The 20,538-nt window shown below is 38.8% G+C and overlaps 1 protein-coding gene across 4 annotated transcripts in view; it reads right to left on the reverse strand.

The window, feature by feature from the left end:
* Positions 1-20,538, reverse strand: part of dcc (DCC netrin 1 receptor) — a 389,213-nt gene that overhangs the window by 83,489 nt on the left and 285,186 nt on the right. For 2 of the 4 annotated variants that reach the window (XM_085168991.1, XM_085168994.1), the window contains exons 15-18: positions 20,293-20,487; positions 14,864-14,959; positions 7,296-7,468; positions 5,025-5,163 (exon numbers count right to left, since the gene is read on the reverse strand). In XM_085168991.1, coding sequence (XP_085025117.1) covers positions 5,025-5,163; positions 7,296-7,468; positions 14,864-14,959; positions 20,293-20,487 — 603 coding nt within the window. Of the gene's footprint in view, positions 1-5,024; positions 5,164-7,295; positions 7,535-14,863; positions 14,960-20,292; positions 20,488-20,538 lie in introns of all 4 variants that reach the window. The other 2 variants (XM_085168990.1, XM_085168992.1) reach the window with 1 other exon arrangement.

Here is a 20,538-nt window from a genome sequence, read left to right on the forward strand (position 1 = left end):
AATTCTTATAGGTTAGGGCCAACGGCGTACTTTGTTAAATTTTCTTTTTAACATGAATGTAGAGTCTCTTTTATTCTAAAATAAAATAATCAGCATGAGTAATTTGTGCAAAAATGTTGAAGAAGAACACTAAAAACGCACTCTGTTTTCCGTTACCCTGTGTTTATACATGTGTAATAATAATAAAGTTGACTCTAATCCTAAAATGTTAAAGGAAAAAGCAGCAGATTTAGCACCTATTTTATTCCACCCCATTATTTTTTCCTTGAAACTGTTTCAAACCTTAACTATAGCAGTGCTTTAGGTAGTGAAGTTATTTATTTATTTGTTCAAAACTATGAGTAATTCTTGTGGGCAGACATACTTTGTGTTTTGTTATGTTTTGTTTTTTCTATTTTGAAGGATTTGGGTGGTATTTTAGATTATCAGCTCCCAGGGGAGGCTGCAGCACTGAAAGCGCTGCAACACATCAAGATTTGTCAAAAGGCTAAATTCGTGTGTGGTACAGCAACCCAGCGAGCTGAGGAACATTATAAACCCTTGCTGGAGCATTAGCTCAAAGCCATTTTGACTATGCAGAGACCTCCATCACAACTAATCAAAAACAAGCTTCAGATTCCTAAAAATAATAGCTCATTAGAAAGAGAGAGAGGATTATTGTTGTTCTAAGGCAAAACTGTCCAGACCAACAAATGCAGTCTAAGTAGCATACACCGTATGAAAGCTTAATCACCTATTCATGACTCCACCAAGCAATCGATCACCCACAGGAGTTGTAATTATGCATTTTTTATTGACAAAAATCAAGTTCATTTTGAAAATTAAAACAAAACACACTGAAAAGACAACTTTGCCAGATATCTCAGATTTAACTGAAATGTGAAAGGTAACTGGGTTCAATTCACTGAATAAATGCTTAGAAAAAGATGGTAATTTCTTTATGAACACAGGTTGCAGACTGTGCAGAAGTGCTCGGGAGATGATCCAGTATATAGTAGCATGATGCAAGCTAGGGTCATGCACACTGAGAGGCACAACCAAGTGCCTTTGAGTTCCAGACAGACAAGCAGCTGCTGGCTAACCAACCAGATAGGCTGATGGGCTGACAAGACTGCAGTTGTGACAGATGTGGCGATCCCAGCAGACAGAAAATTCAGGAAGATTCAATAATAGAATCAAATAGAATAGAATCCAACAATATCAGAGGTCACTGTCCAAAATAGTTCAATCCTAGGAACAAGACACTGTGGAGAAGCCTCAAAGTTTCTCATTTTGGTTAAGTTCACATCCATCCATTACATTGAACTTTTACTAGTATGGCATACTGAAATGGATGTAAGAGATGAAATATGAATGAATGAATATGAAACTATGCTTATGGCCTAAGAGAAGGCCAACTAACCCGACCCTTGAGTGGCTTGCTAATGACCCATTAGTTTCAAAGAGGTGGAAAGAAAATGCATTTTTAAAGCAAAATCCTCTCAATGCTTTTTATATCATTTATTTCAGGCAACTCCATGTGAGGACCACACACATGAGATGGTGCTAATAACAGTAATGCAATTATAACACAAGGAGCAAGATCTTCAGGTTCATCAAGGTTCATCCTCTGGTGTCCAAGTGTCTATAGCTTTTAATTACACCAATACCATTATGTGATACACTCTAATGTACAGAAATATTTCTCATATCTGCTTTCCTATTTTTCATAGTAAGACAGACACGTTATGAGCTGCAGTAAATGCAGTATTTACTTTGTTTTGCTTTTGAAAAAGTGGTCAGTATGTGTATTGTTGTGAAAATATGGTCAGTGTGTGCCTCCAGAGCCAGTGGATCACTGCAGGGACTGAGTGGGCTCAGTCCGTCTGCTCACTCTGAATGTCAATGTATTCCAACAGGCCCCAGGGAACCGGGGCCATAATGCCGTTCACGCTTAATTGGGTGACAAATCCGGCAAACATGATTGTAAACATCCTGAAAGGGATACCTTGACATTTTGATTTCAGTCTGCGGTTGGGTTTCATTGCTGCAGACGAGTTGTTGTGTTGTTGCGGGGGAGAGTGGAGTTTCTAGATGACTGTTCACTGAACCAAAACATCATTTCTATCCATAGTTAAACTTCTTATTAAAAGTAATTGCTGTTCAGGGAGGGGAAGAAAATAGAGTAATGCATCTCATTGTTTGGTGTACCCATGCTTCCTGAAGCTGCCCTTTTTCCTAAATGTTACTTTCAGTAGAAACTAAAGTTTCTGCACAATGAATGAATAAATGTCAGTCAAAGATTCATAATACATTCACAAAAAACAAATAAACAAATGATCCACCTCAAACCAGGATTTTCCCAGTTCCCATTCACTGTTTGTGTAATCAGCAGTGCAATCTGGCATCACAGCTATTCATTTAAGGCAATAAGATATACAGTTGGCTGCTTTTCATTTGAATTAAGTTGATTCAAATCAAGGACATCCAACAGTGCTCAGAGAAACAAAGCAACCTTTAATATAAAGTCCCAGAAAATTATTTTCAAAATTATTTTTGATTTAAATCTAGTTCTGCACCCTGTTTCTTGATTTCTTAAAGTGCTTTGTGCCCCATGTATGTGAAAAGCACAATGTAAATAAATCTTCTACAGTAGCTTGAAACAAGTTGTGCAAATAAGGGCTGAAAGACTAATAAAATGCCTTTAGAATAAGTTCCAAGTTTACATAGGTAGTAGATAGGGGTGCAACGATACTCGTATCGATATTGAACCGTTCGATACAGTGCTTTCGGTTCGGTACGCATATGTATCGAACAATACAACATTTTTAATTTATATTATCAACTTTCCTTCTGACGGTGCTGTCTGTGTTGAGCGCTCAGTGGATCTGCGCTCGACAGTGCAGCCTAGGCGGAGTAGTCGAACACAGATTCACTGAGCGCAGGGCAAGCTAGCTAGACAGAAGCTAAGCTCGTTGCAACATGGCAAATTGAACCTCCCCCACCCTCATTCAGATCTGGCGTCTGGAACTATTTTGGTCTTCATTTGACGTATGACCCTGAAGGTAAGCGCGTCATGGACTAAAGTAAAACAGTATGTCAGATGTGCCACGCAATGCTCAATTACACGAGTGGGAACTAGTGTGTTAGCGCAGTTAGCTCGTTAATGTGTTGACGCTGTCCAGCCCCACACACGGGGTGGCGTTAACCTCATTTCAGATTAAGGCTGACAGCACTAGTGGGAACACAACGAATATGACTGCACATTTACCCGATAGCATCCTAGTGCAAAGACAATATATATGTATATAAGTGGAAGCAGACAAAAACAACAAGCAGCATACAAACTTTACCCGAGTCATTTAGACAGCCGTTAGCACATGATTCTCCTTATGGGGACCTGATATGTTTAATATGCTGCTGAGAATATAACCTAGAAGAAGCGTATAGTATAGCTTTTATTTTGGAAAGAGACATTTCTCTGTAATAAACTCTCTTTTCCAAAGATGAGTGATTCCTCAATCAGATACAGGGCTCGCAAAATCGCTAGCCCGACGTCCCGGGGCTAGCGATTTTTCCATTCGGGCTGCCCTGCTCTGCTCGTCGGCCTATCGTAGGAAGGAAAAATATATGTCAATGCTTTTGCATTCTTTCGGAAATGTAGCTGGGTAATTATGTCATTGGCATCGGTGAGCCACTGTCAATATGTGACCTATTGAAATCGCGTTTGAATTTGCGCTTGTTTTTTGCTTTCACTTTGCAATCGCGCAAACTGTGTATAGAGAGCGACAGCACTGATTGGTGAGTGATGATCATTTGCGCACCAATTCCTCTGACATCGTCTTATCAATCGTTAGCTTACTGTGCAAACATGACAAGTGAAATCTCCCGCAGCTTAAACATGTGAGAGGTTGATCGCGCAGAGAATCGCTGAGCGTTATGTGAGTGCGTGTGTAAAAGCAGCAGGATATATATTTTAGTTCTGCTGAGCCAAATAAGACAGGTCAGGGTGAAGAAGTGACAGCCAAAGAAAAGCTTACCACAAAACGGAAAAGTTATGACAAATCAGACTATAAGGCAAAAAGAAAGTGCAGCTTTATGGTTTCATGGACAAAAGAATTTCTGTGGCTGCAATATGACGAGCTAAATAACCAGGTCTACACATAAGTGGTCCGCAGGTGCGCATTCGCTGTCAAAATAAAAAACGCGCACAAGATAAGAAGTTGCAACGCGTGTTTGCGTACATAAGATTTTCAGGAGGAGGACAGACATTTGTTTAGAACTCTTAAAGATGTCGAAGAAGCTCCTTTAAGCAGTTACTGTGATGTTCCTCCACCTCCAAAGAAATGTCAGGAGTCCGAACCACAAAAGAAGCGCATATTCTTGGAAAAGTGGTTGCAGGAGGTGAGCTGGCTTCAAACAAATGATGAACGCACAGAGAGGTGGTGCAGAATGTGCCGTGAAAATTTAATAAATGACAAATTAATAAAAAGGCATGAACATTTTTTTGTGTATCGAAAAAATATCGAACCGTGACACCAAAGTATCGAACCGAACCAAACCGTGAATTTTGTGTATCGTTGCACCCCTAGTAGTAGATACCTAATGATTGCACAGAAAAAAGGGAAGCTAAAAATATTTGCATATTTGCATGCATGAGAAAATATTTGCTGTATAAACTTACTGCCTTTCTCCAATCTCCAGTAAGGTTCAGTTCAAAGTGAGCTCTACCAACTTTCCCCCTTCATCCCACCAATAAGCAGCTTTAAGAAAGGTGTGGTAAAACTGTGGCGAAACTGTGCTCTGTCTCTATCTGGCACAGCTACAGTTTGTGCACTTGCAGTTGAATGTGAGGCACCTGTTGGTTGTCTGTGATGAGAATCATTAGTGCTTCCCTGACTGCTATGTGGTTAAAGGGCCTGTTTGGGAGGTCTTGTGTTTGGGAAATAGGTTCAGAAACAGGTTCGGCTTAAAGTTAGAGTCAGACCTACTATAAGTGTTATGTTTATGAGATCCTAACAAAGGGCAGAAGCTGTGAGACTTACCTGCTTCATATGTCGTGGCATGCGCCGTCATACTCCAGGTGCTGGACTTGCGGCCTTTGGTGACCATAACAGCGAACTCGTACATGGTGTTTGGTTTGAGGCCAGTGACCGTGTGGCTGAGGGCCGTAGTGTCTGCAGACTGGACACATGACATTATTTGGAAGCTTAGATGGCTTTATGTTAAACTAAACAATACGAGAATAAAGCTGCTATTAAAAGATAAAATATACAGCAAATACAATCAACAGATAAAATTACAAAAAAAAACAAATCACATTTCTAACCCTAAACCTTATGCTGTGGGAGTGATCATGGCGGGGCGCCTGGATCAACAATGCCAGGACCAATTTTTTGTCCTAGTCCAGCCCTGAGGTCATTATTATTGAGGAGCTTAAAGGTTTAAACATTGAAATATAATACAGCTACAACTTTAGACTTTTATTAAAATTTGATAGTGTCTACTTCCCAAACTTTGATGTCTGATGACAGGGAAGAAGAAGCAAAGATGTCACTTTCTCTTTGTCTTCTCTTTATTAAGAACAATGGAGTCTGCCCTTGTATAGATTTCCTTTTTACAGTATTATGGGAGCACAGTTCAGATTATTTTTTCTAAGGTCTTTTTCACTCTTACAAGTTCTCAAGAGTTTGGTTTTCCAGGGAAACTCAGTAACCTAAAATCGAGCAAGGATTTTTTTTTTTTTATCTGGCTTTCAGACCACCATTAATGATACAACCCTTGTGTTTTTACTATTTCACTGCAACAGTGCTGCCTAAAATTTAGGTTCTTTCTGCCAACTGAGAGATTTTTTTTATGTCAATAGAAGCTTCAAAAGTGTAAAAAATTATTAATAAACTTTGGTTTGTAAGACGACTCCATTCTCCAAGAGGGGTGTGCATGATTATTCTTGGTGGTATTGAGCAGCAGCAACAGATGGGGCACTTGTAAAAATGTTAGTGAATGAATGAGATGGAGATGAAAGGTATGAACTTTAATTCCTGTAAGCTGATAAATGAACAGCAGCAGGAGGTGGAGATGCAGTTGTGAGACTGCTCATCCTGGAGAAATACTGATAAGATACGTATATTTGAAATTAGGGTAAATAATAAATGTGTATACAACATCATTTCAATTTGTGACTACAGCTAAAAGAGAAAAAGTAGCTAAAGACGTAATTGTTTCATTGTTTTTGTAAATTACATGCAAGACTTGAATTGTATGAACTCCAGAGTCATGTCCTAAGCTGGGACAAACAAATCCAAACTCAAGCCCAAGTTAAGAAAAGTCCCATTATTAAAACTTAAATCCTTTCATTTCAAATATCTAACACAGCATCATTTGTCAGGTAAGGCTTTACATAATGGGTAGATGCTAAGGGAAGCAAAATGCCAAGATACTGTGAACTCCATGTTAAACCTCATGTCAAAATCTAAGTTTGGACCAACAAATTAAGTTATAAGACAAATCACGAGTAAAGAGAAGTCCCAGAATTTTGAATAATTAGGAAGGCATTATTTAAGAGGTCATGTAAATCTAGTAAATCTAGACCATAGTTAAGCACAATGTTAAGATTGTTGAAACAACCCTAGTCCAAGACAAGCAAGTCTTGTCCAATCTGAACTAAAAGGATTGACAGGTTCCAAGTGAAGAATACAAAAGTCAGATCCATGCAATCAAGTCTCATGACAAAGTTTTCTGTCAAATCCTCAAAATTATCTCTGATGACCGCTGGCTCCTAAGTCAGGTCCTAAAGCCCCAAGTCAAACCTCCAAGGAAATACTGAAGGCAGCTAAGTATGCCCCATACACATAGTTTTGAGCCTCACCATAACAGCTAAGTAATATACATTCAGTCCTAAGTTAAACCCAAGCTTTAAAAAAAATTATGTAATCTGTTTTGTTTATTTTGCAGGATTAGTTTAAAATACAGTTCTTGCTAAAAGCTTATTTTGATTTTTAGTGGAAGCCACTATTTATTTGCACTTCACAGAGACAAGATAATAATCAGTCTGAAATTGAGATACACACAAATCCAAAACAAATAATTTTCTTGGTCCTACTGTTGATTCAACATTACTATGTGATACTAAAGATATTGACAATTAGATCATTTGGGTTTTTTTTACAGTTTAGGTTTTCGACTTTATTTAATCACTTATTCGCTCCAATCAAAATCAAAGGTTTTATTTCACTTTCAAAATAAAAGTCTGAGGGTAAAAGTCCTCAAATGTAATGTCAACACCCAGAGCATGGATATGAGAGTCTGTGATTTACCTTGTACTTTCCACTGGTGGAGTAGCTTGTCTTCCACTTAACGGAGTAGTAACGAACTTCCGATGACTTCTGGTTCTTGGTCATAGAGTTGTCGGCCCAGGAGACACGGACTGAATCCGAGGACAGAGCCACAGCTTGGACCCCCACTGGGGGGATCATGGGAGTGCTGGTGTCTGGCATGGGAGTGGGGTATTTATCAAAGAGGTGGAAGAGGTCATCCTCAGATGGGTCAATGGGGTCTTTTGGGGGGGGGGGGTTAGCGGTACCCAAGGTGTTTGGGAACATTTAATGAAATCATACAAAGCAATGGAAGTGCAATAATGAAGTTTATATATGGGAAACATATTGAAGACAAATATATAATTACATAAATAATAAATAGATAAGATGTCATGCAAGTTTGGAAGAGACATGCAGCAGGCAGCCATGTTTGTTGGAGAGGAAAAGGAAGAGTGGTGGATGAAGAAGTGAAAAAGAGGAGAAAAGGAGAGAAAAAAGACAAAGATTAAGGAGACAAAGATAGATTAAAGACGTTATTCTAAACAGCAAGTGGATCCACAGACCCACAAAGGGGTGGGGCCTACAGGACAAACCCATTTTGGTGACCACAGTTACTATAATGGACAGAACCAATAGCCAGTGACATTTTTTTAATTAAAGAAGGAAAAACAAGCCTTATCTGTATGAGTGATAAGGCTTGTTTTCATACTCAAAGTATCTGTATGAGTGAAATCCTGCCATCCTGAGCCTTCTGCATATTTAAACAAATATAAACTCATTTATGTGGATCTGTGGTTCCAGAAAACCAGAGAGCTTACGCTACCTTCAGATGCTTTAAGATATCTTTCAGGAACATAAATTAAACAATGTACCTGATTTTGATCAAATTTCTCCATTTTGTCAATCACTTATTTGTCATTAAATTACTGAGAATCCATCCAAAATCAAGGAATCATTTGTGTGTGTGTGTGTGTGTGTGTGTGTGTGTGTGTGTGTGTGTGTGTGTGTGTGTGTGTGTGTGTGTGTGTGTGTCCTTTGCCTATGCCGTACAACCAACAATCCCGTCTACATCAAACTTGGTAGGAACCCAGTTAAGTACATTGGTGAGTTTGCAGACATAATGGTCAGTGGTTTTAATGTTATTGCTAAAAACATTTAATAACACTTCCAGCTACCCACTTGTGATATGTTTCGGGGAACACTAGTGAATTCTAGTCATGGCATCATCACCACAACTAAACCTACAAGAACACTTCTTACAATATGCTACTCAATTACTGGTGCTTCAAAGCAACGGACTACCGCAAGATTACATTTCAATTGGATTATTTTTAGCACTTCCATCAGTTAGCTGTGTTCCCCAGACTCAAGACACTTGTATACTGTACCAGTATACAAAATACATGTGGATGTACTTCACTGAGGGTACACTCAGAGAAGCACATCCACATTTTCATTGACTGTATCCTCTTCAAGAAACTGTAGCATTATGTGTGTGTCCGCTTTCGCAACAACAAATTTCTTGTGAGGCATTTGGAGGACATTTACGGGGTTACACTCTCCCTGAACAGATACTCTTTCAGTAACTTGTAAATCTAAAGATAAGAAAAGTCAGTAGTGGAGCTGGAGATGCAGGCTGAATACCTCAGTGAATGTGACTTCTGAACCAGAAAAATGGAAGAGCACCTGAAGGCAGCAGGATGTGAAAAATGGCGTTAACAGATGCTAACAGAGAGCTGGAGCGAGCTGAGGTAAACACAATGAACTAAAGAGTGAATAAAAATAAAAGCAACTCTGCTGGTTTCAGCTCTGTGACCTCTGATCTACAGACAGTTAAACCTACTGAAAGCAGAAACACAGTGATGCAGATCGTTTAAAATACACACAAACACACCCACAGTAGAGTTAAGAGCGCTGTTTACTGGTTCACTGCAAAGCTCACTGACACGAATTTGAACTGAAATTTTATTTTTAGTCTTTTTCATTTAATGAGCAAAACAGCCTGTAGGGCAGCTAAAAATGAGCATTTGTAATGCGGGAAAATCTCTGTGCAGTTTGGTACTGGCCAAAATGCTGATGACTGAGATCAGATATATGGAATATGGAAAAGTTAAAGATGCCAAAAAATATATAAGAACAACTTTATTGCTTATTTAAATGTTGCTTTACTTTATTGTGAAAATAGAGGACATTCAGCTCCAGCTGAGAGTGCTTTTCTTCTTCTCATTCTATTCACACTTACCTCTACAAAATAAGACGAGAGAAAGCTGATCTTTGTCTGTCCTTCTGCAGTATTTTTTTTTTCATGATTCGAACATCTTTTCACCGAGCACACTTACTGTCTGACACCCACACACACGGATTTTAGAAATGTAACTCGAACAAACCCTTTTGAACTTTACATCTGCTCACACTGCACTGTCTCCTCGGGCTTCACATTAGCAGTCCTCAAATTCCACCTACACTATCTGGACTTCGTGAGGGGTCAAACTGGGCTATAGATTTAAGCTGGCTACCACAAAACTACCTCTATTACTTATACTGACACACTGATCAGTAGTGATTCTACCGAATCCATGTATTTACAACCATATATCCAGCAGTGGTCTGGTTTTAATGCATAAAGTCTTCTCTTGCAGCCACATTTAATGTAACAAGAACAAGAGTGCTTCAAATTATTAATTTAATGAAATTATTAAATCCATGTGATACATAGAATAATACTTATTATGCTCATTTCCAGACACATATTTGGACTCTATTATAGTAGCAGTGCATGAATCATGAAATAAATAAGAGACACACACAGAAAAAGAGAGCAAAATGTCTGCTACTGAAAGAAATAAGCCTTACAGTAAGATAAAAGTAGATCTCTTTGTAGAACAAACAAACCTCGAGCTTACATATAACACTGCAACAGATCAATATTTTTATGCCACATAGCTACCATAAAAATGTTGTTTTTTAAAGGAAGAGCTGACAGGAAGTAGAGGATTTCTGCTACACAATTGGTATGCATCTGCAAGCCACACCTGCCTCCACCTCTGCTCCTCCTTTTGGTGCTATGTCTGACCTAGTCAATAACAATAACTGCTCTCCAGTCATCCAGCTTTCCACATAGAGCTGTGCCAACATAGAAAGGTCTCCAAAAGGAGCCAAATATAAGTTACGCTTACTAAATTTGCTTTTACACTAATAAAAAGTGTGGCTTATGTTTCCTTATACCTTTTAGGGACTGGATTAGTAGATTTGTGATATGTGGATGTCACCAGTATAGAGACCAGCTTCTTTTAGTAAGGGAATACTGTTGACATTGAGAGTATTAAAAAAGTTCAGTTGGAAAATAAACTTTTTTCATATACATGGAAAAAGCTATGAAAATAATATTAAAGTTTTACATTTTGTTACAAAGATTTGATGATAAAATTAAACAAGTTTAAAATATTTAGAAGTAATTCCTGTGAGACTTCAAACTGTTCTAAACACTTGGTTTGACAGTTTTTGTCATGTCATTGAATAAGGACACCCTAATATGGTCATCTCAGGCAGCCCCACCCACCTGCTGCTAAAAGCCCTACATTCCTAAGAGATAGCCAATCAGAGGCAAGTAGACGGAAAGAGAGGAACAGAACTTTATTTCAGACAAAGGGTGAACTAAGGTCTTTATACGATAAAGATAGATTATTTTGAACTGTAATTAATGCAGAGCTACTCTGGGTCCAAGAAACTGAGTTGGAAATATTGCAAAATGAAAAAAAGAAAGAACAAAACCCCACTCCCAGTAATATTATTTCAATTTGATGACAAGTCAAATAGTTTTACTGCATTACTACGGTTTACACCACTGGATGGTATCGCAGGTTGAAACTCTCTGTGCGAGTTCATATGAGGGTAGCATCATTTGTGGGAGCTGACGCGGGCTCATCCTGTTGCATCTGCAGTGTAAATGAGAAAATCAACATTGACATCTGATGTGCAGCTGCAGGCCAGAGAGAGAGAGAGAGAGAGAGAGAGAGAGAGAGAGAGAGAGAGAGAGAAATTGATCGAGGAGGTGTTTGGAGCTGCGGGGCGAGCTGCACCAGGCGGTGTCGTGGTTAAACTGGTCGTCCAGCATCACAATAAAGCTCCAGTCAGGAGAGAATACTGATGAGGATGAAGGACACGCCTCTTCCTCCACCCCCACTGCACTCTTCTCTCTTTTCTCCTCCTTTCTCTCAAAAGTCCTCTTCTGTATTTTCACATTTCTTCATCCTTTCTAATCCCTCTTACCTTCCCTTACTGCTTTTCCTCCTTCTTTTCTCCTGTTCTAACTTTCTGTTCCTTCTTCACTTCTCTCTTCCCATTACGTTGTCCCTCATGTATTTACTTCTTCCTTCCTCTCCATTCTTTTTTCTCCCACTATCCTCTTATCCATCCCATCATCTCTCTTGCTGTCTCCCTGTCTCTGCGGTCCTCCAGTCGTTGATTAAATGGTAGCATGGTGGTTGGTTAGGGATCAGTTCTGCAGTGTGCGGGCGGCGAGGACGAGGCAGTATATTAACGAGGATCCCGCCGTTAACGAGCCATTTTTTAAAGCTCTCGTAAAAAAAAAAAAGAGAAAAAAGAAGAAGAAGAAGAAGAAGCCTCTCCAGCAGGCTGCTGCCATGACAGGACACACAGACAGTGTGTGTGTGCGGGTGTAGGTGACGACCTTGGCAGAACAGTAATGGGTTTAGTTTCTATCTCAGCCCTCAGGGTCTCGGCTTATCAACTCCTGACTGTCACATTGCAACGCCATGTTAGACTGTATATCTGTAAAGAACTCCACCTGTATCTGTGCATCGCTGAAGAGCTCCAGCTTTGTGTATGCATCAGTGCAAAACTCCAGCTACGTATATGTATCTCTACTCTGGATGTTTCTGTGAGATTCCAGAAAACTTCAGATAGGGCTACAAATCTCAGGAATTCTAAGTTTTTGTCTACAAATTTCTAGATTATTCCATTTCTGTCTACAAATCTACAATCTCTGGTTGACATTAGCATATCTACAAATCTCTAAAGAACCACAGGCATGTCTTCAAATCTGCTGAAAATCATATATGTATCATCCGAAGAACTCCAGATGTTTCTACATGTCTCTAGAAAACTCACGGTGTCTATGCATTACTAACAAAACTCTGGATGTGTCCTCAAACATGTAAAATAACCCTACATGGTTTTGAATCTTTATGAAGCTCAACATGTCTCAGAAAGACTGTAAACATGTTGACAAATCTCAGAAACATCTGGAGTACATGTATCAATGCAACATTTCAATGTGTCTGTATTTCTGTGAAACTCAAGATGTCTACATACTGTATCTTGGGACAGTATCCCCATTCAGGATGTCCTATAATCTCTAGAATACAGATATGTATTCTTGTCTAGATAACCAGAGATTCCTTCAGACAACTGGAGACCTGTTGCACTTGTTGAAAATTTTAGCTATATATGTATGGAGAACTCCAAATGTGTCTACAGAAAACCTGATCGTACCTATCTACATGTAAAGATCTTCAGGTACAATCAGTGCAGAACGCCAGTAAGTCTACCAATCTACAGAAAGCCTCTGGAAGTGCTGAAGTGTGTAGTACTGCTTAGCCAACATATTCATAAATCAACATGTGTTGGTGTATCTCTATAGGAGTCCAGATGTGTTTACATATGCCAAGAGAACCTCCAGATGTACTTACAAATCTCTACGGATCTACAGATGTCCTCCACTCTCTCAGACACTCAGGTGTGTTTAGAAATGTCCAAAAAGCTCCACATGTGGAGATGCATTACTACAGAACTCCAGATGTTTTCAACAATATCTCTACAGCCGCAGGTGTTTATCAAATATCCATACATCTCCTTATGTGTTTCTCCACAAGACCAAATATGTTTGTGTAATTCAAAAGGTGTCTCGATGTGTTTACAAATCACCACAGAACCCCAGGCGTGTTTACAAATCTCTGCAGAATTGCAGGTGTGTCTATATTGCTATAAAAAATTAACTTTTTATTGTACGTCTGTAGAACTACAGAGAGATAAAGTATCGATCACTGTAAACATGACCACGCCCGAGCCTTTGTCTCTTCTTTTGGACTTTTATGCCCTTCTTGGTCATCTATTTTTCTGCCTCTATACTCTTTCCATGGGCTTTCATTAAAGTTGATGAAATGTCTCTCTATCCAGTGACCCTTTCCTCTGTTTTTCTCTGTATGAGATCCACATCTGACCCTTATCTCCCATCCACCGCCTCTCGCTTCCTCTCTTAAAGAAATCTCAATCAAAGACAACAAGTTAAAAATAACCTCGTTGTGAGTTTCACCACAAAAACATCCAGCACTGAAGGTTAAGAAACTTTGGTGAGCCAAGTTTTCTCCACTGCTGGTTTTTCCTGTGACTATCATCACATCATGAGGGTAGAACCGTTTTATGAGAGTTATAAAGGATTTATGTCAGCTGCAGGCTGCTGGGCGTGCAGAGAAGGGCCAGCTGTTTAATTCATAAGATGAAACTTGGCTCTGAGTTGGATGTGTTTCATTTATCTCACTTCTGCAGCTCATCGTCTGCAGGGACAGCTAATGAGTCTCTCTCTCTTTCACACACTCACACATATAGTAAAGGCATGGGTATAAGCCATCAAACATTATATCAATCAATATATAAACAAATATAACTCCAGTACATGTTAAACACACCAAAGGCTGTGGAGTTACATGTTAGCAGAGTCCTCGGCATTAATATTTCAGGACTTTGCATCCAGATTGAAGCCTAATTATTAGAAAGTGCCTCTTCTAAATCAAAAACATAACTACACTGGTTTCACTAGCATCAGCTCAAACATGCCTGGAAGAGAAATTGCAAACAAAACAGCAAAAGAATTAGATTAAAGACATCTCTGTGTGCTTGCTTTAGCCCCTCCTTCAGTGTTTAAAAGCACAAAGCCAGATATATCAGCTTTTCAAAAAGTTTGATTTTCCCAGTCATGAGTTTGACTTGGATATTGATCAAGCTGCAGCGTCAAGCACTCAAAAATGAGGCCAGTGTGGAAGTGCCAAAACCTTCCACAGTTTCTCTAGTGGCCACTCGAACTGGCTCCAAAAGAGAGCGAAAGCAAACATGTTTACAACCTGCTACAATCTTCATATTGCTCACCTGTTCAAACAGTAACTGGATTTAAACCTCTGCATGATTGGGTGTGTGTCCACTTTGATAGGTGGGCTATTACAGTAAGCAAAATATGATGTAAAAGTGTAAGTGTAATGCTGTTATTATTTCTCAAGCTATTAATCCTACTTGCTCCTACAATGGCTGCTGCCGCTACTTCCACTGAAGTTAACAATTTCAGCTACAACTACTAATGCTAAGGCTTAAAATGCCCAAAAAGCTACTAATACTGTTGGACACATATGCTCCATCTAGTGATACAGCTAATACTGCTAATATAAGCCTCATATTATGCACCGACATGTTATTATATATTCATCAAATCTGCTGCCTTAGTGCTCTGTAAATACAGATTACTAGGATTGTTATCGGCGCCTGGTGAGTCATCCTACCTGTCAGGGATCGAGTGACGGCGCTCTCGTACAGAGGGACTCCCTCCCCAGCATTATTGAAAGCCTTCAGGGAAATCACATAGTGTGAGCTTGGCTCTGAGGAGAAGAAAGACGGAGAGAGAGCGAGTCATTTTAAATGGCATCTGCCACAGTACATTATCATGTTAAGATGCAACTGATTGCTTGCTGTCTTCCATGTGTTTCAGCAGGGTCTACTTAAAGGAAGCATCATTAAAAGTAAGCGGGGAAAGGTCAAGACTAGTTTGACAGAAGTGACTCGACATGAACACAAGTCTTTAGCTAAATCTCCTCCATCCAGCATCCTGGATTGATATGTTTATTGATTAGCATTCAAATATCTCAGTGAAGACAGAACAAAGATTTACCACAAAGCAAGAAAGCATGAGACAAGGCTAATCAAAAGGTATTGGCTGAAGCATTTGCTTATTACGCCAACCCTTTTAACAAAAGATCTTTTAGCATGCAGCTCCTGTACACAGGGCTCGAAGCAAATAATAAAATTCAATTCAATTCAATTTCATTTATATAGCGCCAAATCACAACAAATGTCGCCTCAAGGCGTTTCATAGATACAGAGAGAAAAGCCCAACAATCATATGACCCCCTATGAGCAAGCACTTTGGCGACAGTGGGAAGGAAAAACTCCCTTTTAACAGGAAGAAACCTCCGGCAGAACCCGGCTCAGGGAGGGGCGGCCATCTGCTGCGACCGGTTGGGGTGAGAGAAGGCAAACAAAGCAAAAACAAAACAAACAAACAAACAAACAAGAAAAAACACCACCACCTCAGTAAGTAACTACATGAAAGCAAAAGAATCAAGAGGTTTTCTGTTTTTTGTTTTTGTTTGTTTTTTTGCTCTTTTCATTCTTGATATATATATTTTTCTAATACTCTATTTTTAAACATATTTTTAAACAAGGAAAATGAACTACACCTTTTTAAATCACTGTCATAACTATTCCACAGGTTAACTCCTCTAACAGAAACACATCTCTGCTTTATATTTGTCCTTATCTTGTTTTTTTTAAAGAAATCTGTTCCCCTTAAGTCATATTGACTCTCTCTGACTTTGAACAGCTTCTGAGTACTGGGGCAAAGCAAGCTATTTTGTGCTTTATACATTATCTGTGCCATTTTATATTCAACTAAATCATAAAATTTCAGGGTATTCAGATTAATAAACAAAATGTTAGTTGGTTCTATATAGTTTGATTGGTTTATAATTCTTATAGCTCTTTTTTGCAACTTGAAAATAGGAAGAGTGTTCGTTTTATATGCATTACCCCATATCTCCAGACAGTAAGTCATATATGGAAGCAACAGAGTACAATAGAGTGTGTATAATGATTTTTTGTTCAGGACATGCTTTGTTTTATAGAGAATAGCAATGGTTTTTGACATTTTTGTTTTCACATGGTTTATATGAGACTTCCAACTCAGCTTATCATCAATTATCACTCCAAGAAATTTATTTTCGTACACTCTTTCAATTTCAATTCCATTAACCCTGATTTTAGATACATTTTTCATTTGTCTAGTGCCAAAAATAATCAATTTTGTTTTCTTTATATTTAATGATAACTTATTTACATCAAACCAGTTTTTTAATATATTTAACTCCTTTTCCGCTGTAGTCAGAAGCTGTTCCAGGTTTTTACCTGAGCAATACAGAGTGGTATCATCAGCAAACAATACACATTTTAACAGTTTGGAAATGCTACATATGTCATTTATGTATAATATAAATAATTTAGGGCCCAGCACGGAGCCCTGAGGAACACCACAAGTTACCTTCAACTGCTTAGATTTTACATTATTGAATTCGACATATTGATATCTGTCATCCAGGTAACTTTTCATCCACTTGTATGCTAACCCTCTTATGCCATATCTCTCTAGTTTATTCATTAATATAGAATGATCAATCGTATCAAACGCCTTTTTTAAGTCTATAAAAACACCAACAGTATATTCCTTATTATCTATAGCATTAGATATCCCTTCTACAAGTTCCATCACTGCCATCGAAGTGGACCTTTTCACTCTAAAGCCATATTGGTTATCACTTAGGAGATTATGCTTCTCATTATATTTATCAAGTCTATTAACAAATAACTTTTCTAAAATTTTTGAGAACTGTGGGAGCAGTGATATTGGCCTATAATTGGTAAACTGACTTCTCTCTCCGTTTTTATGGATTGGAATAACTTTTGCTATTTTCATTTGTGAGGGAAATACACCAGTTTGAAAGGACAGATTACAAATGTATGCGAAAGGTTGCACTATATATTCTATAATACTTTTAACTAATATCATGTCAATACCAAAACAGTCAGTGGACTTTTTATTTTTAAATGTCTTCACAATGTTAATTATTTCTCTATGAGTTACAGCACCAATAAACATGGAGGACACATTCTGAGTAATATGTTTATTTAGGTCGTTATTATTTCTTGACTCTGGAATTTCTTTTGCTAAATTAAAGCCAACATTTACAAAGAAATCATTAAATTCATTTGCAATGTCTTTAGTTTTATCAAGCACAATATCTTTATCTTTTTTAAAATAATCTGGATAATTCTTATTTTTTGAGCCCTTTTTGATTATACTATTTAATATCCTCCATGTTTCTTGTGTGTTACTTCTACTTTGCTCCAATAATTTGTGGTAATATTCTTTCTTACTTGTTCTTATAATATTTACTAATCTATTTTTATATAACTTGTACTTTATTTCAGCATCTTTTGTCCTCTGTTTTAAATCCTGCTCAGTGACTGTAACCTTTCTCTAGTTTGACAGTAAACACAGAAAGCTGCACTTTTTCAAGAAGATGCAGGACTTGAAATTTGCAAATGTTACTGCAATGCTTTGACTAGTTTAAGCAAAGAGTTTGTGGGACAGACATGGTCCAAATGCCTCAGCTGGTCCATATAAGGCAGGTGTGGCTGAACTAAAGAAGCAACAATCAAGGCCAAGTTGGTCATGTAGGTCAAACATTCCTTTCTATTTGGGCCACAAAGTCAACGGTGCAGCGGTGCACCTGCAAGCCAATTGGTAACCCACTTTATCAATGTCATGTTTTTTGTGATGATTGATCCCTGACCTGTTTTATTTTGTGGGTTTTGCTTGTCATGCTTGCTCTCCAACGTTCCACATATGCACATGAAAGGCTGGAGAGCTCTCAGTAGAGAGTCCTGCTGCCAAATATAAATTGCTGCTGGCGTAAATATCAATCTCCCAGTGACAACAGTAGCTCTAACTAAATTATGTTTTATTGAGCTGAGTGGCAGAAGTAAAGAAAATCGTCTCACACATCCTTTGTTGTAAATTTTCAAAGGACTTACAGAATTGTAGGCAGTGGACCAAACCACCATGAGGAATATGAGGGGGATTCAGTTTTAAGAACTTTATTGTTTTGAAGTCATAACTAGCTGTCAGAGCTTTCGCTACATATAATTGCATTTTTTTAGATTATTTTGTTCTATTTTTCCCACATATTTTCTGCCCACAGTTCCACTGATGTGACAAATAATTTTGGCAGGGTTAGTGGCCAAGTCAAAGCCTCCTGCTTAGCCACGCCCTTGCCGCAGACATCTGTAATCATCATCATGCAGCGGCTCATCCTGCCACAGCCGGTCACGCGTGATGATGCTGCATGTTCTCACCATGTTGTGCCAAACCTTCGCAGCAGTTAGGCAAACACGGCGGCTCCACTCCCCAGACGCATGAATTAATGATCGCTATGAATTATAAATACCGTGTACATATGTGCACTCACTCCCACGTGTGCATGCAACACAACGGCCCGATTTTATTTTTCCCATCACTCTTCCATTATGAGACCTGAGATGGCAATTCTCAGCCGTATATAAAATTGCACCCTATTTGTTATTGTCTTCTTTGGCATGCAAATTGGTTGTTGCGCTCACTGGGGAGGATGTTTTCTCTTTTTCGACCTTTCACAATTAGATTTCCACCTCAAGCAGCTTTCTTATTAAATTCTTTTAAATTATTGATCGTAATTAAATGGGGGGATTTCATCTTCATAATGAATTAATGGAAGAGGCAAACGCTGTGTGTCAATATTGGCACGCTGTCAGCAGGAGCAGCTGGATTTATGAAGGATGAACTTATTAAGTAGGTGCTGTTGATAAGCATGCTGGAAATGCCATGACATGATGAATTATTTTGGCGCTGATAAGAGGAAGGACAAGAAATTAAAAAGGTTCTGACAATGATGGAAACTATTGGTGATTAATATTCTGCTTATGACTGCAGGTGTTTCTGGCTATGAGGCCTGGTGTTGCATCAGGTGTCCTACAGCTCTGCCAGTTTGCCCTTTAGCCAGACACTGAGTAGATCCAGAATATCCTAAATTCACGGTAAGGCACCTAGCTCCTAAAGGATGAACACTTTGCTGAAATAAGTAAAATTCTGTCCACATTAGCTGTTTTACGCAGTTTCAGTATCTAAATATCCAAAACTGTTCCCCCAAACTGTGATACTTTGTCCTAATGGCCTTTTTGTGTATGTGTATGTAAAATCACAGTCAAATAAGAGCCATTACAGACGGTTCCCACTGGATGTGGATAATCTCATACTCATACTCAACTTGTGTCACAAGAGTGCCTCTACAGTAAAAATAAGCCAAGCAGCCTCTCAGGATGAAATAAAAAAAAAAAACAACCACCTCCTTGGTGGTGGTTATCTTCTGGCTCGTTTTGATAAACACAGACTCCAATGTTAAAATGTCCAACTTTACAGCAGAAATTAACATGTATACTGCCTTTTACTGATAACAGTTTTGGTCTTTATGGATAATTTCAGCCTTCATAACAACTGCACAGGGATGAAGTTTTATATCACTCATCCATCTGGATACAGGAGTTAGGAACTTAGTGACTCTGATTGACCGGTCCCAGCACAGAGAGCTATAGACAGTCCAATCTGCTAGCCCACCCCTTACTAATCTGAGGCAGTGAAATGGACCTCTCAATCACGTCTGCAGTCCTGCTTTGAGGTGCAGACTGCCCAAGATGTTTGTGCTTCTGTTTTGGAGAGTGATATTCACGTATTTATTGGTCAGTAACAATTATACGCTTTATGAATATTCATGATTTATCAGCATATGTCACCGTTTTGTTTCAGTACATTGAGCTGTAATGAAAATGCAGGAAAAATTATGTTGATCCATAAGAAATGGTGACCTGTTTTGGCCTCAAATATTAAACATGTTCACTGCTTGCAGTAAATCAGACTTTGAAAGCACAGCTCTCAGTTGGAAGGTCTATTTTGTCTCCTTTTGTTGGCACTAGCTGGCGGGTAATGTAGACTGAATGTGTCCTGGATGAAAAAGGTATCCATTTTCTTAGCAAACTATAGGTGAAGTCACTCCAGCCACTTTCATACCTAGGTTTTCAATGGAGTAGTATCTCTGCTTGCTGTCCACTCTGACCGTCTCAGCGTAGGGACTGCCTACTCCATAGCCAATAATGTAACCCCTGACCAGGATGTTAGGGCTGAGCGGTGGAGTCCAGGACATGATGATGCTGTTGGGAAGCGGCCTGACGTGCAGGGAGCTCGGCTGGTCAGGCACCTGACTCTCTGCAAACAAACCAACAATAAAATGTCAGACACAAAGACGATGACAGCGCT

This window comes from Neolamprologus multifasciatus, chromosome 7 (genome assembly GCF_963576455.1).
Source record: "Neolamprologus multifasciatus chromosome 7, fNeoMul1.2, whole genome shotgun sequence".
NCBI classification, from domain to species: Eukaryota; Metazoa; Chordata; class Actinopteri; order Cichliformes; family Cichlidae; genus Neolamprologus; species Neolamprologus multifasciatus.